At 40.3% G+C, this 16826-nt stretch overlaps 1 protein-coding gene across 1 annotated transcript; it reads left to right on the top strand.

The window, feature by feature from the left end:
- Positions 1-1423: 1423 nt before the first annotated feature.
- On the top strand, positions 1424-16803 carry spring1 (SREBF pathway regulator in golgi 1). Its single transcript, XM_052105062.1, has 3 exons — positions 1424-3167; positions 13961-14074; positions 15332-16803. Exons 1-3 carry the CDS (start codon positions 3039-3041, stop codon positions 15413-15415), a joined length of 327 nt encoding a protein of 108 aa, XP_051961022.1. The 5' UTR covers positions 1424-3038; the 3' UTR covers positions 15416-16803.
- Positions 16804-16826: the final 23 nt, after the last annotated feature.

Below are 16826 nucleotides of genomic sequence, written 5' to 3'. Positions count from 1 at the left end.
CACCGTTGGGATGGTATTGCACAGGTGATGAGACATGACAATTGGAATTGAGGCCAAACCGTTCAGTCTTTGTTGCATCACTCCAGAGAATTTTGTTTCTCACAGTCTGAGAGTCCTTTAGATGCTTTTTTATGTGTCTTGCACTGAGGAGAGCTTTTGAGGAGAGTGGCCAGACCCAATCTGCCATAAAGCCCAGATCGGTGGAATGTTGTAGTGATGGTTGTCCTTCTGCATGTTTCTCCCATCTCCACACATGATCTCTGGAGCTCAACCAGAGTAACCATTGGGTTTCACCTCTCTTTCCAAGGCCCTTCAACCCCGATTGCTCAGTTTGGCCAGGCGAGCAGCTCTAGGAAGAGTCCTGATTGTTCCAAACTTCTTCCATTTAAGAATTATGGAGGCCACTGTGCTCTTGGGAACCTTCAATGCAGCCAAAATAGTTTTGTAGCCTTCCCCAGATCTGTGCTTTGACACAATCCTGTCTCTGACAGAGACAATCCTCTGTCTTCCTTTGACCTCATGGCTTGGTATTTGCTCTGATATGCATTTTCAGCTGTGAGACCTTCTATAGACAGGTGTGTGCCTTTCCAAATCATGTCCAATCAATTAAATTAGCTACAGGTGGTCAAAGTGGAGAAATGTCTCAAAGATGATCCAGAGAAATTGGATTCACCTGAGCTAAATTTCAAGTGTCATAGCAAATGGTCTGAATACTTATGTCATTGTGATATTTCAGTTTTTTCTTTTTAATAAATTTGCAATGTGATCAAAAATATGTTTTCTGCTTTGCCATTATGGGGTATGGAGTGTAGAATGATGTGAAAATAATAATAATTTAAAGCAGTTTAGCATAAGGCTGCAACATAACAAAATGTGAAAAAATGAAGGGGTCTGAATACTTTCTGAATGCACTGTGTAATGGCATATTATTCAATTTAATAATAGAAAACAAGATGCACACGATTTTTAAATGAACTTAAATATTACAACATGTAACATTATTAAAACCACATTACTATTATATAAATAATGTCAATGCTTTACACAATATGTATTACTCAAAATTCACAAAGAGATATTTGAAAACAGAAAATGTGCACTTTCACTCTCAAGGCTGTTGCTATTTTGGAAACGGCACTATTGGCCAACCGACACAATTATTGGCCGATGTTGATTATTCAAAAAGGCAAAAAAACAACGGCTGATATATTGGTCAATCACCCTCACCATTTACTCACCTTCAAACATATGACTTGCATCCATGGAACAAATGGGGGAAAAAAAATGCAATGAAAGAGTGAATGGTGACTGATACATCATTCTGTTTAACATTTTAAAAGGTGGTGAAATGTACAGTTTCTAAGGCACAATGTATTGCATGTGACATGATGTAAACAGGAGGAGCGAACCATCCGTGATCGGAACCTCTTGGAGGCGAGGGACTCGGATCATCACATCCAGTGGAAGGTGAAGTTCAACCTGGGCAACAGCAGCAGGCAGATCTCACAGTGCAGAAACTCCATTCAGGGAAAGAGCCTCCTCACTGATGAACTGGGTAAATGATGTGGACGGTCGCTGCCTAGGCCAAATATTAAGTGTGCACTGATTTAATTATTAAGACTATAATTAACGTTTTTGTATTGTGTGCTTTGTTAAATCTCAAGTATCGGGGTGAAAACTACAGATCCTATAGTTTTGCGTGCCCTCGCAATAGTATATCTTCATTAGATTAATATTATAATACATTTACCACAATTTTACTATAGTAACCATATTTTAACCTTGATATTCACTGTAAAACAAGAGTAATAATACAGGGGAAAAAACGATAGTAATAAAAATCATAATTGTGTGGTTATTATGGTTTTATACAAATAGTAAAACCATAATAAGCACAATAATTACCATGGTTAATCTATAGTAAAACTCTGGTTACTATATGGATACAGTATACTGTATTAAAACCATGGTTTCTGCCAAAAACATGGTTACTTTACTTACTTTTCATAGTTACTACTATGTTACTATAGAAAAACCTTGATTTCTGCCAAAAAATATGGTTACTACAGTCTAGAATATTACTATAGTAGAACCAGTTAAACTATGGTATTTGTAAAGTAAAACAAGTACAAACACAAAATTATGATTTTTATTTCCATTGTTTTAATTTTCCATTATTATCACTATGTTTTCAGACAAATATCATGGTTAAAATATGGTTGCTGCAGTAAATGTTTATTGCAAAGGCACACAAACTATTAAAAAAATGAATAAAAGTCGTGCTATATATCTTTATTTTTTGAATTTCATTAATGAAAATGAGATTTTTTTTTGCATAACACTAATGAGTATGGGCGGATGCTTAATTGTCACAATGCAAAAAAAAAAAAAAAATGTTATGCTAAAAATGATGTATTATTTTTTCTTTTAGTTTGTGGGTGAAATATGACCTGGACATTTTATTTTTCTTTTTGATATTTACTAATTTTTTGGACATCGTTTCACAAGGTGAGATGCATTTAGTCAACAGAAAATATTTTCCAGGTTCCTCATGGCAGTAGACACAGTTTCCTACAATGCTACAGTTTAAATCGTTAGTTCATTTTTGGCTTATACATGGTCACAGCAATCATTATACCTAGCACTGGAAGTGTTCCTCCAGTTGTTCCTTTTAGATATATCTACTTTTGTCACAAAGATTATTATTGCTTTCTCATTTTTGGTACATTTAGCTTTTTATGGGACAGCACAGTGTAGAATCAAAGTAAATTATTGGGATAGAAAGAGGGGGATGGGGTTGGGAAATGACGCTGTTCGAATTCAAAATCTGTATCCCCATGAGAGCACAATGGCTTAACACTGACCTCTGCGCCATGGCTTGGGCATCATTCATTTCCAAAGATCCATGTTTTAAAGTGTCCCGCCACCCCGATTTTCAATATGTTCCTACGCCCCTGCTTATGCTGATATAATATGTGTTTACATAAGATTTAAATAGTTTTTCTTTATCCTCAGGTTATGTGTGTGAGAGGAAGGATATGTTGGTAAATGGATGTTGTAATGTCAATGCTCCCAGCTCAAGTCAGTATGTCTGTAAAAGTTGTCTGTCCAGTGGCTGCTGCAGTGTCTACGAGTTCTGCGTCTCCTGCTGCCTCCAGCCTGATAAGGTACTTCAGACAATATATTTGACATGCATTTTCTCATTACATCTTAAACCATTGAATTACAAGTATCTGAAATGCGTTGAAACAATCCAGGAACTAAAAATGATGTAAACTGGGTCATAAATTAACTTTATTTATTTCTTTAAAAATATATACTTTTTGTCCCGATGGCAATGGAAGTATTTAGCGGTTTTGCCCTTGCAGATTTGTGGCAAACAGTGCAGGTCATTGGGTCACTCACAGTATCGTACATTCTCCAGTTGTCTGTGAATTGCCACTGCTTGCAAAATGACACTCATTGTGGTTTTCTTTTCCGTTAAGTGTCAGCATATTCTGGAGTTGCAAAAATAAAATAAAAAAAGAGTGGTTAGAAAACACATGACAGTCACTTTGATTCACTCACGGCACTTACACTATGTAAACAAAAGTTCCCTTTACAAAAGGCTTCACTTTAGGGCTGTCAAAATTGCTCAAAAATGACATTCGAATATTCCCTCTAAAAAAAACTCATATATTCGAACTATTCGAATATCTGGTTGCGCATTTGGTCAATGACGCGCATTACGTCAATAACAGGACAAATTAATACAAAGAGACATAACTATTTGTATAGGTAGTTTATTTAAGTTTAAACATATTTGACAACGTATTACCTACACAAAAACAAGTAAATCAACTAATGGCCAAGACCTCACTCTAGCTCGCACGCGCAGAGCACTCTTTCTCTCTCTCTCGCCCTCACGCTCTCTGCGCATAACGGTTTAAAAGAACAACAACAATAAACAAATGTTGAGTGCTGATCAAGAGTTTTGTGCAAGCAATATAAGGTCGCGACTCTTGTCCCAAATATAGCAGGCTTCATTCAGTGATTAAAACAAATTATTAACATTAATTGAAGTTTTACAGTATATAGAACCGACATTGAACGCTCCGAGCGAGCTGTGCTGTGGTAAACATGGAACTTTTCCTTGACATGAAACGGTAAATAATCAAACCAGTGGAAGCCTGCAGTGCATGAAACTGCTGTACCTAACCTACCTTATTCATGCAACATCTATTCAGTCAGTACAGTAGCCTTACATTTTAGTCATGTTTCTGTTTAACGTTAAATAAAATGAGGCACACAATTCCAAGAAATGTGACAACAAAGACCCCTCAGGCAGCACGCCCACTCGCAAAGCAGACAGCCGCACATCTGCTACCGCGGGCGCGTTTTTTTTTCCACATTCGAATATTAATTTTCACCTTCGAATTTCTGTTTTTTAAAACTATTCGAATATATATTCGAATTTAGAATATTCGTTGACAGCCCTACTTCACTTTGATGTTGCGCTGCTAAGCGCTACGGGGAACAGCTTTCGCTATGAGCTGAGCTGAAATAATGTGTGGAACACGTCAATGAACATTGACCGGAATTTATAGCCTCGGTTGATGTAATCATTAGATGCACCTGAGGCCAGGCTATAAATGGATACGTCACCAGGTGTCGTCAGAAACTCTTTTTTCAGAGCGATTCTGTTTCTGTGTGTTTCACACACCCTGTCAAAACTTTCTTTCCTCTGTTAGGAGATAGAATCAGTTAGGCAGTGTGCAGTGAATGTTGTTCTATTTTTCTCTTCTGTTTAGAAAATATTATATATATATTTAAAAAAAAGAGAGAATGACTGACAGCAAATGGTGCGTGTTCCTCTCTTCTTGCTCTATAGCTGAAGACGGCACACATCAGTTTTTGCTGTTTGTTTGGGTTTAAGAGCACGCTGCTCTCGCGTTGCAGCAGGGCGGGTGCGAGCACTGCGATTTGCTTTAACAGGCAGAGTGCGTCGTGCTCGCCTCGCTTGCTTCCGGAGTCAGCACTCACGAAAAGATCGTTCGTGGGGCTGCGTGCATGGATTTGGCTGAGGAGCAAGAGACGGGTTGATCCCTTTCTCACTCTCTCCCCAAACCCAGCTGGTCCTTCACATGATCTCGGCGCGTTCCGACGCTTCTTCGGATCATGAGGTGGATCGCAATTCTCTTCCCGCCTCCGAGCTTTCCGTCCGCGATAAAAAAATATACGGAGGAATTGCTCGATGTTGTTACTCGTGCGGTTGCCAGATTGGACTGGCCACGCGAAAAAGAGACCCCCAAATGCTCCAAATTAGGGGATAGATTTTATCTTACAGTCTAAGAAAGGGAACGCCTCATGGGTTCCTTCCCTTTCTTTGATAACCTCTATGAAGAGCTTTTTCTCTCATGGAGAACCCCTAAAAAAAATATATATATATATATATATATATATTTTCTTCCCGTGTTCACATACCCTCGGCGTCATTATATTCGACTATCGTGGGTGCTGAGGCACGGGGGTATTCAGTGATGCCGCCGGTCGAAGAGACGCTTGAGGGCTATCTCTCGCCGGGCTCGGCATCGTCACTTAAAGCCCTCTCTCCCCTCAAAGCCTTGTAGGACAACCTCCACTTTAGTGGGAAGGGCTTATCAAGCAGCAGGTCAGGCTGGTGCTGCTCTGCACACTATGCTGTTTTTCAGGCGTACCAGGCTGACCTCCTGGACGACCTGAGTGTGGGTTCTGTGCTTGACGAGCAAGCCTCAGACCCACCTCGGTCCTGACTGAAGGGAGGCTCAAAAGCAAAGCATGGCGAGTCGTGCTCCTCCTCCCAGGGATTGGGGACAGTCTCGCCGCCCTTGCCAGCCCCCGAAGCAAGACCTCAGGACTATAAATTCTAGTAAGAGAAAACCCTGACGGTCTTGCGCCTAGATTAGGGGTAGCTCCCTCGGGACGGGCGCGTGCTTCACTTCACCCCTCCCGGTACCCCCTCGAAGCCCCTCCATTCCCGCCACCTCTTGGTGTTTCGGGTTGCAGAGGCTTCCGTCAAAATTTTCGCTGTTCCTGCATTTTATTCAGGACGCGAAACACCCGACAACCTCTCAACAGGAAGTGTTAAAATATAATACCCATCTCAGAGATCCTGGCAGCGTGGAAACTTCTGCCGGATATATTCTTTTCTGTGGGTCTTATAAGGGCGTCAGGATTTAATTCTCTCGCCGCTTTTCCGTGTTTCAACGGCGTGTTCTCACTACCGTAAACCGGATTTCTTTTTTGTAAAAAAAAAAAAAAAAAACTCAATCTCCTGGTTAAAGGGGCCATGGTATGTGTTCCCCTTCCAGAGAGAGAGTTAGGTTATTACACTAAATACTTCCCGTTTCCCATGGAGGGTGAGGGGTGGCGTCTGATCTTAAAGCTTGAACTACCCGTGGGTGTTCAAGTCCAAGATGATGCCTGTCAAGACGGTCGTGTCTCAAGCCCTACAACTCATTTGGCTGGTCACCATCGATCTTATGACGCACTTCTATACTTCATTTAGAAGTTCTGCCACAACATGGAAAGTTCCTGAGGTTCACTTCCGGGGGCGAAGTCTTCCAGGGTCAGGTTCTTTCACTCAGCCTAGCTCTTTTTACCCGCACATTCACAATGCATGATGTAGCGCTGGCTCCTTGCAACTCCGGGGCATCTGCATTCTGAATTACGTAGACGACTGGCTGATCCTAGCGCAGTTCCAGGAACTGGCAGTTCAGCACAGGGACATCGTCTTAGCTCATCTGTTTCTCTGGGGTTGAGGCTCAACGCCAAGAAAAGCGTCCTCTCTCCCACTCAGAACACTGTCTATCGGGCATCGTATGGAGTTCAATCTCAATGCGGGCACAACTGTCTCCCGCTAGGATTGAGTCCATTCAGATCACCCTGAGCAAAGTCAGGCTAGGTCAAGGTTGCACTGTTATCAGTATCAACGATTTCCAGGTCTCAGGGCTGAACGCGTCCACGGTGATCCCTCTGGACCTTCTGCTCATGAGACCGCTTTTGTTGTGGCCAAAAGCCAGGGGATTTCTTCCAAGGGCCAAAACCCCTGGGCTAAATAGGGTTACGCGCCTCAGGCTTCGTTCCCTTTCTATGTGGTTCAGACCCCGGTTTTCTGCCTTGGGTCCCACTCTAGGTGCGTCTTGTTGTCGCAGACTGCTAACGACAGACGCCTCCCTGACGGGCGGGGTAGCGGCCTTAAGTGGTCATCCAGCTTAAGGGGATAGGAGGGTCGTCAGCTCGGTTGTCACAGTCTCTGTCTCGGGTTGATGGCTGTATTTCTGGCCCTGAAATACCTCCTCCTGAGGCTGCCATGTCTTGGTGCGGGTGGACAATACAGCGGTAGCCTCTTACATAAATCTTCAAGGAGACCCACGTTCTTGTCAGCTGTATTTCTGACACGTCGGATTCTCCTTAGGTCCCAGGGTAAGCTCCTGTCACTCAGGTCAGTTATAACCCTGGATGCCCGTATACGGGAGCAGATTTACGGTCCAGACAGGAAATACCAATGGGGGAGTTAAGAACTCCACCCTAAGGTAGTAGTTGCCCAGAGTTCGCCAGCAAGGGTTTTTGCCTCTTACTGATAGCACCGCGCTGGCCAAACAGGGCTTGGTTCTCGGAGCTAATCTCTTCCCTCGACGTCTCGCCTTTGGCGATTCCGAACAGGAAGGATCTTCTATCTCAGGCACAGGGCAATATTTCATCCCTGCCCCAAATTGTGGAATCTTTCATGTTTGGCCCCTAAGGGTACCAACTGAGGGACACAGGGCTCTCTTGAGGTTATCGAGACCTTTTTAAATGCCGGGCTTTTTCCACTTGGAACAAGTTGGGGTGAGATCTTAGAAGAGGACCTCTTCGCCTCTATGAATAGCGCAATGTCTCCTCTACTTCTCCCTGAAATCACCCAGCCCCCGTGGGTCTGGACGTTAAGACACATACATGACCCAGAATGCGTCTGTATGTGTTTCTCTCCCCGGTTTCTCTGCTCCCGGGAGTCTTGGCAATGTTCACCAGCAAGGGTCTTGCCTCCTAATAATGGCGCTGCGCTGGCCGAACAGGATATGTTTCTCGGAGTTAATTCCTCTCCTCGACGGCTCGCCTTGGGCGATTCCGAACAGGGAGGACCTTCTCATCCTAGAGGTCATCGAGAGCATTTCAAGTGCTAGGGCTCCCTCCACTTGGAACTGATCTGGGTAGATTTTACAGGGCAGAAGAGGACCTCTTCGCCTCTGTTGATAGCGCAATGTCTCCTCTACTTCTCCCCGAGTCGCCCAGTCCCCCCCCCCTCGGGAGGGGCTGAACGTAGAAACGCAAATGCGCCTGCATGCGTTTCCTTCTGCTAAAGTTCTTATTACAGAACCAGCTAACTGCCAGTTTGCTTCAGTTCTGGATTTTCTGTAGAAAGAACTGTCAGCGGGCACTTGCCTCGCCACTGCCAGGCTCTATTTGGCCACTGCGGTTTGCCACGGCTTGGTGGGCGGGGTGCCCTCAAAGAGGCATCCTCATTATTGCCCGGGCCTACGAGGCGCGCGGTCAAGCTTCGCCAGTAGGTTTCAGGGCGCACTCTACCAGAGGGCTCTCCTCCTCTAAAACCTTGGCTAGAGGTCTCCCTCTGCAGCAAGTTTGTGATGCGGCAGGTTGTCCTCTCCGCACACATTCATTAGATTTTTATAGTTTGGATGTTTTGCCACTCCGGGCTCTTATGCCCTTGAGTCGACATCTCAAGCTCATGTCTGGACAAGTTTGTGATGCGGCAGGCTGATCCTCTCCGCTCACATTCATCAGTTTTCATGACAAGTTTGTGTTGCGATAGGGTTCTCTTCGCACACATTCATCGAACTTTATGGGTTAGATGCTTTGCTACTCCGGGCTCTTATGCCCTTGAGTCGACATCTCAGCTCATGCCTGAGCAAGTTTGTGATGCGGCAGGCTGGTCCTCTCCGCTCACATTCATCAGTTTTATGACAAGTTTGTGTTGCGATAGGGTTCTCTTCGCACACATTCATCGAACTTTATGGGTTAGATGCTTTGCTACTCCGGGCTCTTATGCCCTTGAGTCGACATCTCAGCTCATGCCTGAGCAAGTTTGTGATGCGGCAGGCTGGTCCTCTCCGCTCACATTCATCAGTTTTATGGCAAGTTTGTGTTGCAATAGGGTTCTCTTCGCACACATTCATCGAACTTTATGGGTTAGATGCTTTGCTACTCCGGGCTCTTATGCCCTTGAGTCGACATCTCAGCTCATGCCTGAGCAAGTTTGTGATGCGGCACGCTGGTCCTCTCCGCTCACATTCATCAGTTTTATGGCAAGTTTGTGTTGCGATAGGGTTCTCTTCGCACACATTCATCGAACTTTATGGGCTAGATGCTTTGCTACTCCGGACTCTTATGTCCTTGAGTCGACATCTCAGCCCATGCCTAAACAAGTTTGTGATGCGGCAGGCTGGTCCTCTCCGCACACATTCATCAAAATTGAATGGTTTAGATGTTTATGCTACTCCGGGCTCTTATGCCCTTGAGTCGACATCTCAAGCTCATGTCTGAGACCTCTCGCGTTTTTGTGAGTACACTGCACAACCGTAGGGGTCCGGACAGCCCCAAGTGCGGCGCCGTGGGTATTGCGTTCCCCGTAGCGCTTAGCAGCGCAACATCAAAGTGAAGCCTTTTGTAAAGGGAACGTCTCGGGTTACATGTGTAACCCTTGTTCCCTGAAAAAGGCGGAACAAGATGTTGCGCTGCTTTGCCGCACTGGGACGTCCCAGGACTGCTCTTCAAAAAGAAGTATCTGACGACACCTGGTGACGTATCCATTTATAGCCTGGCCTCAGGTGCATCTAATGATTACATCAACCGAGGCTATAAATTCCGGTCAATGTTCATTGACGTGTTCCACACATTATTTCAGCTCGGCTCACAGCGAAAGCTGTTCCCCGTAGCGCTTAGCAGTCGCTTAGCATCTCGCTTAGCATCTCGTTCCGCCTTTTTCAGGGAACAAGGGTTACACATGTAACCCGAGACGTTTTCGTTTGATTATGTTGATTAAAATACTTTTGGCCATATAGTGCATGAGATGTGTGTGTGTATATATATATATATATATATATATATATATATATATATATATATATATATATATATATATATATATATATATATATATATATAATAAGAAATGTCTCCTTGATTTAATGGAATAATTCATCCAAAAATGAAATTTCTGTCATTATTTACGTACCTTTGTTCCAAATACATATACTCAGATATTTTTTTTCTCTGGAAATTCACAGTGACCATTGGCTGTCAGTCTCCAAAAAGGACAAAAAATTAAAATTGTCCTTTCCATTATAGCTTTCAAATTTCTCTCATATGACTTGGAATATAGCGCACTCAACAGAATTTGATCAAATCATGTTTGAAATTAGTTTCTTACTTGAAATTACTATGTAATTTTAAACATAGAAAGAACCTAGTTGAATTGGGTGAAATCAGCAAAATTAGACATGTCAATGTAACTCAAATAAATCTCTTTTATTTCTTACTAGTGAAAGTTAATGTTAACATAACATGCTGGTTAGAAGCACTACAAAGTGTAGTTTATTAACTATGCTATGTATAGCACAGCAATTGCTCAAGCAAGCAATTTCATGTGCGAAATCTACCTGTCCTCAAGCTCCACTCTTCACCATAATGGTAACCCCCAGAATTCCAACATAACAGAAACTCTTCTAAATCTCAATTTAACAAAAAATAAAACCCTTAAGTATCCCCCTTTATATTCATCTTGCACAAAAACACATAAAATAACACTTAATTTTAACATTTACTCTTCCTATCGCGTCCTATGCAAAGTATGCTGGGAAATTCCCTGCCTAGTTTCATCATTGCTAGATTAACATTTATGTAGTCCCAACTCATAGATTAGGTCAACTAATTTAAATGATTGGAACACAATTAAATCAAGTTAAGCAGTAGTACGAAAATTGTTGCATTACAAAGTTTCAATTGCATCAGAATAATAGGATCCAAGACAGATTAGAGTGCAACAATAATTTATATATATGTATATATATATATATATACTTGTTCTGTTAGAGATAGTCCGAGATCTGATTGAAAACTACTCTTTCGAGTGTTTTCACCATGAATGTGAGGAGAGAGACTGGTCTGTAATGTTCTAGTATAGATGTGTTAATTATGTGTGTGTGAGTGCAGGTAGGATGGACGGAGAGATGGCTTATATTAAATAGGAAGGAAAAGGGTCTTGGGAGCAGGTGGTGGGGTGGATAGAGAGGATGAGTTTAGAGACCTCAGTGTCAGTCAGCGGAGAGAACATTATCTTTATGTTCTCTCCTCTGACTGACACTGAGGTCTCTAAACTCCTCCTCTCCAACCACTCAAACCAAGAGTTGCATACAGGAGATGGGTGTTTGAGAGGGTGTGGTGCTGAGAATGTTTTACTGCTGGCTGTAACCTTATCAGTAAAAAAAGTGGTGAAGACATCTGCTGTCAGTGAGGTGACAGGCAGTGGAGGGGGAGGACAGAGGAGTGTGTTAAGTTAGCCAGCTGACTTGGAGGGTGATAGTTGACAACAATTGTAATGATAGCATGGAATTCAAATGAAATATTGTTACATTGAGAAGAGAGTGGTGAAAATGTCCAGTTGTTTGAAATGGGCAAGCCTGTTCCCCCACCCCTATCAGTATGTTGAGGGGTGTGAGAGGAGGAGAAGTGGTTGGAGAGGGCAGAGGGTGTTGCTGCATCCTCTGGGTGTATCCACGTTTCGGTCAGTGCCAGGTTGCTGAGGGCTGACTGCTTGGTGAAGGCTGGAATGAAGTCAGATTTGGTCACAGCTGACTCGCAGTTCCAGAGTCCAACCAAAAATAAGAGCAGAGAAGGTGCTGTTGTGCAAAGTTGCTGTAGGTTGTGAGGGTTGCAAAGTGTCCTGTGTCTGCATCATGTAAAGTGTCTGTAAGAGACAACACTGATGTGCTTGAAGGCACATATTATGCGGGAAGTAGACATACAGGAATGTATAAGGAAAATGGTTAAAAGAAATAATAAGATACTTAAGTGCTATTAAGAGTGGCGCCTTCCCTGTGTCCTTGCTTGATGGACAGCTGACTTGACACAGGTAGACTCACTGATCAATGTATGGAAAAGAGATGTGTGAAGATACTTAAAAAAAATTCCATGGGAAAAAAGAAAGTCATAAGGGTTTGGAAAGACAAGAAAGTGAGTAAGTAATGACAGTATCTGGGTGACTGTTTAATTTAAAACAGTCAGGGTTTTAACCTAACCCTAACCCATGCATTATTTCAGTGTTCCCGTGGATCCTTAAAAAGACTTAAAATGTCTTAAATTCTGTTTTACAAAATTTAAGGTCGTAAAAAGTCTGAAATATCTTAAATGATACAACAAAAGTCTTAATTTTGATTTTAAAAGGTTTTGAATTTGGGGGAGGAAAGACAGGAATCGTGATATGAACTAATGTGATTATCAAACTTCAAAAGATTATTATCTGATTAATTAAAAGCATGCGCTGCATTCTTGAGAGTGAAAACATGTCACTGCTGTATTTTCTCTAAGCACGCAGAGGCTTGTGAGTATTTTCAGCTTTTGCAGAGCAGTTCACAATCATGAAGCAAAATCGGAAATTTATGACAAGCCATTACTAAAGATGAACTCTTGATGATGATGTAGTGTTGATGAAATATGACAATGTTTTCTTTTAATTGTTTATATTGTAATACGTTGTAGGTAGGCCTGGGTGTTTTTTTTTTTCTTTTCTTTTTACCCATAAAAAAGCGTTAGTTACTTGACAGTTATGGGCACTTCATTTCAAATCATGGAGAGGCTATATAAGGGAGAATCAAACATCCGTCACTCCTTTTGCCATGATGATTCAGATGAATCACTATTTATTGCTTTGTTCTGTGATGTGTTTCAAGTGTACTGCATCTTTACAAACTTTGCTAATTGAATTGTAATGATAAATTATTTCAAATTGCTGCGCTGCTCAGTGTTAACCACTAGAGGGTCTCCATCTGCGGGGGTTTATGAATATACACACAAATTGTTGGCTATACAATGAGTACTTGATCTTGATCATTTATAGATATTGATTTCTAGATAACTTTATATATATTTGGCTGAGAATTATTTTGCAGTTTACTTATTCTATTATTTCTGAACATCTGGGTTTATTAGATTTTCATTTATTTTACATTTACACTCTGTTGACAACTTCCCCCTGTGATGCATTTGTAATTTTTTCTTGCACACCTTTGTTTCCTATAATGAAAAGAACTTGAATTTCTCTAAACAGGTTGCCTTGCATTCTAATAAAGAACATACAATTTGAATCATGTTGGAGTACATTTAAAAGTTGAAAAAATATAACCGTGAATCTTCTATAAGTTTGATAAAAAAAAAAAAAATCTAGATTTTATTTATTTATTTATTTATTTATTTATTCATTATTATAATTTTTTGCCATACCGCTCAGCTCTAGTTTAAGATTTTTGTAGGAGAGTTTTATATCCATTATTTGTTTGAATGAGCAGCTGGAAGCAGTGAAGTGCAAACATTTCAAAATAAGAGTCCCCAGTGTATTTCAAAATTAAAGTGCCTTTAAAGTTTAACATTCCACGCTATGAATCAAATCACTGACTTACATTAAATAAAAACATTACATCGTACCGGGAGACTCTGAGAAGTGGTAGTATGCAAATTACGCAAAACTTTATTTGTTTAAATATCTGTGATTAACACTGCTATAAATGATAGCTGCATTTTTTATGTTGATGACACTATTCTGACAAAAGTGTAAGAAGTAAAATATTCTGATTTCATGATCATCCAATGTGGAATACAAATTATGTTATCGACATTGAAAACTCCCCTCAGACAAAATAACCCCTCTCTTCTGTTCTGTTCCCAACAGCAACCTCTTCTGGAGCGATTTTTAAATCGAGCTGCAGAAGGATTCCAGAATCTCTTCACTGCAGTTGAAGATCATTTTGAGTTGTGTCTGGCTAAATGTCGCACTTCTTCACAGGTCAGTGTCGTAAACTCAGATAACGTGGAGCCACTTAGATGACAGGGAGGAAAGTTTTGCATGCCCTAGCAATACTAGTTTGCGTACCTTTACCGTGATTTTACTAATGTAACCATATTTTAACCTGGATATTCGTAGTTATTCCATAGAAATAATATAGGAAAATGAAAATTGTGGTAATAAAAATCATAATTTTGTGGTTATTATGGTTTTACCACAAATATTTGTAGTATAGCAGCACAAGAATTACCATGGCTAATCCATAGTAAAACCGTGGTTACTATATGGGTACAGTATACTGTATTAAAACCATGGTTTCTGCCCAAAAAAAAAAAAACATGGTTACTTAACTGACGTTTCATAGTTACTACAATATTGCTATAGAAAAATTATTTCCGGCAAAAATGATGGTTACCACAGTATACAATATTACCATATTTAAACTATGGTATTTGTATAGAAAAAAAACATAATAACCACAATATTTTGATTTGTATTACCATAGTTTTAATTTCCATATGGTTTAACTTTGAATATAAAGGTTAAAATATGTTTTTCCATCATAAATGTATTTTGAAGGCATGCAAAACGTATTGCGAGGGAACGCAAACTATTGCAAGGGAAAGTAAAACTTATTGCGAGGGCACCCAAATATATTTCAGAAAACAAATTTCTGCCCTGTCCTCTTAGGGGCTCCATAGAGTAGGGATGGGAATCGCAAGGAATTAACATTTCTAGTTAAAATCCGTGTTCATTAATGAGTCATTTAGTATTTTTGAGGAAGCCCCTCTGGCATGAGATTTAAATACAATTTAAATGTTTTTTTTTTTCATTTAAGGTGTGTTTATTACGACAAAATGCTGTTCTGAATTGAATTGCAAAAATAAACAATGTTTTCAAAACAGATTTCTGAACATGCCCCTCATCTGTTGTTGTTGTTCAGGTAGTCCCGCCCACAATTCATGCCATTGGTGATATATACTGTATGTGTGTATACAATATATATATATATATATATATATATATATATATATATATATATATATATATATATATTTTACTTGTAAGCTCCCATTCTTTGTAGTTTTATGGACCAGTACATTCGGGTTTGGAACAACACGAGAATTAGTAAAATTATGACAATTTTAATTTTAGTGCTGAACCATTCCTTGTCGAATATTCATGTGTTGTCTTCATTTCAATCGCAGTGATTTTAGCAGGCAAAATCAAGTTATTACTGCTCTTGTCTTGTTTCAGAGTGTTCAGCATGAAAACACATACCGGAACCCTCAGGCAAAGTATTGCTATGGTGAGAGTCCACCAGAACTGCTGCCTGGGTGATCGTGCTGTAGACTCGTTTACCCGAGAATGGGCTCAAAAATGAAGGAGAGTTCTTGTAGGTATTCTCAGGAGTCCTGATGGACCAAAATGAACAAAGCGCACAATCATGAAGACTGGAAAGAAACATCATAGTTCACACTGCAGAAGAACATAATACCTTTCTTTACCTCATCAATGACAAACATCTTGTTCCGCCCAGTTATTTTTACGCTCGTCATGCTCAAATTAGGACATGCAGGCCACAAGCTAATTGTGAGTGTTTTATTGTGAGAGGAATTTCAAGGGTGGAATTCCAGGGGCTTTGTGTTGTTGATTCACATTTCAAATTATTCAAAGCACTCGTGGACGTCACCTCAGACTGTTTGACAGTGCCCTCCGCCCCCAGGGATTGTGGAACATTCAATGTTAACTCAGATCTGTCAGTAAAAATCGGCATGTGAACTGCTATATGTTAATTTAATAAAGTAAATGTGATTTTTAGTGGCTTTACAACTGAGCATTTTGAAGTTTTTACAGGCTTTTCTTACTTGAAGGAATAAAATAAAATGTTGTATTTAGTGACTCACCCTCATTTTGTTCCAAATCTTTATGCATGCAATGAAAGTGAATAATGAATGAGGCTAGCATTCCTAACATTTCCTTTTACGTTTTCCGTAGGAAAGAAAGACATATGTTTGGAATGACATGAGGCTGAGTTAATGATTTTTGAAATGTGTGTGTGTGTCATTTCTACGCTACAAGCAGCATGGAATTGCACAAATTCAAGGGGTTTCCCAAACATTCCCAAGAATGGTCTTTATAGTTGTTCTGCACATTATAATTAAAAAAATTACACTGATCACTTTAAATGATTTTTAGCAAGTCATACACAGGAAGAGTAATTGGATACTAGCCCACCGAAAGTATGGAAATAATTTTTGGTTTTATTTTTTATTTGATGATGAAATGAGGTTTTGAATGCAATTGATATTTTTCACTGAAATCTGTGAGTAACAGGAGTTTTCATTCTTTATGAAATGTGTAAGATAAACATCTGTATGTTACGTATCATCAAGTTGTAGTTATAATTAAAAGATGACCACTAACTTGTTGGGACATCTTAAAATTCTAGCAACAGGAAATGTATCATATCAGAATGGGTCTCACGGTTACCCTCCAGTCAAAAGATGTTACATCCGAAGGGGGAAAAAAAAGAGGTTTGAATGCTATCCACTTTTGTTACCTTCAAGATATATTTCTACTTAATCTTACTCTTTCAAATGTATTTTATTGGTGCAAACTAATGTAGTCAGGTTTATTTGGTCATTTTGGTAACTTTTATATTAACACTCGCTTTTATTAAGTATAGTAAAAAATGGTATTTCTTGACTAGAATAAAACAAGTTAATTTATCTGATGCAAATGAAGCACA

The sequence above is a fragment of the Xyrauchen texanus genome, chromosome 3 (assembly GCF_025860055.1).
Source record: "Xyrauchen texanus isolate HMW12.3.18 chromosome 3, RBS_HiC_50CHRs, whole genome shotgun sequence".
NCBI lineage: Eukaryota > Metazoa > Chordata > Actinopteri > Cypriniformes > Catostomidae > Xyrauchen > Xyrauchen texanus.
This window is presented reverse-complemented; position numbering and strand designations above follow the sequence as displayed.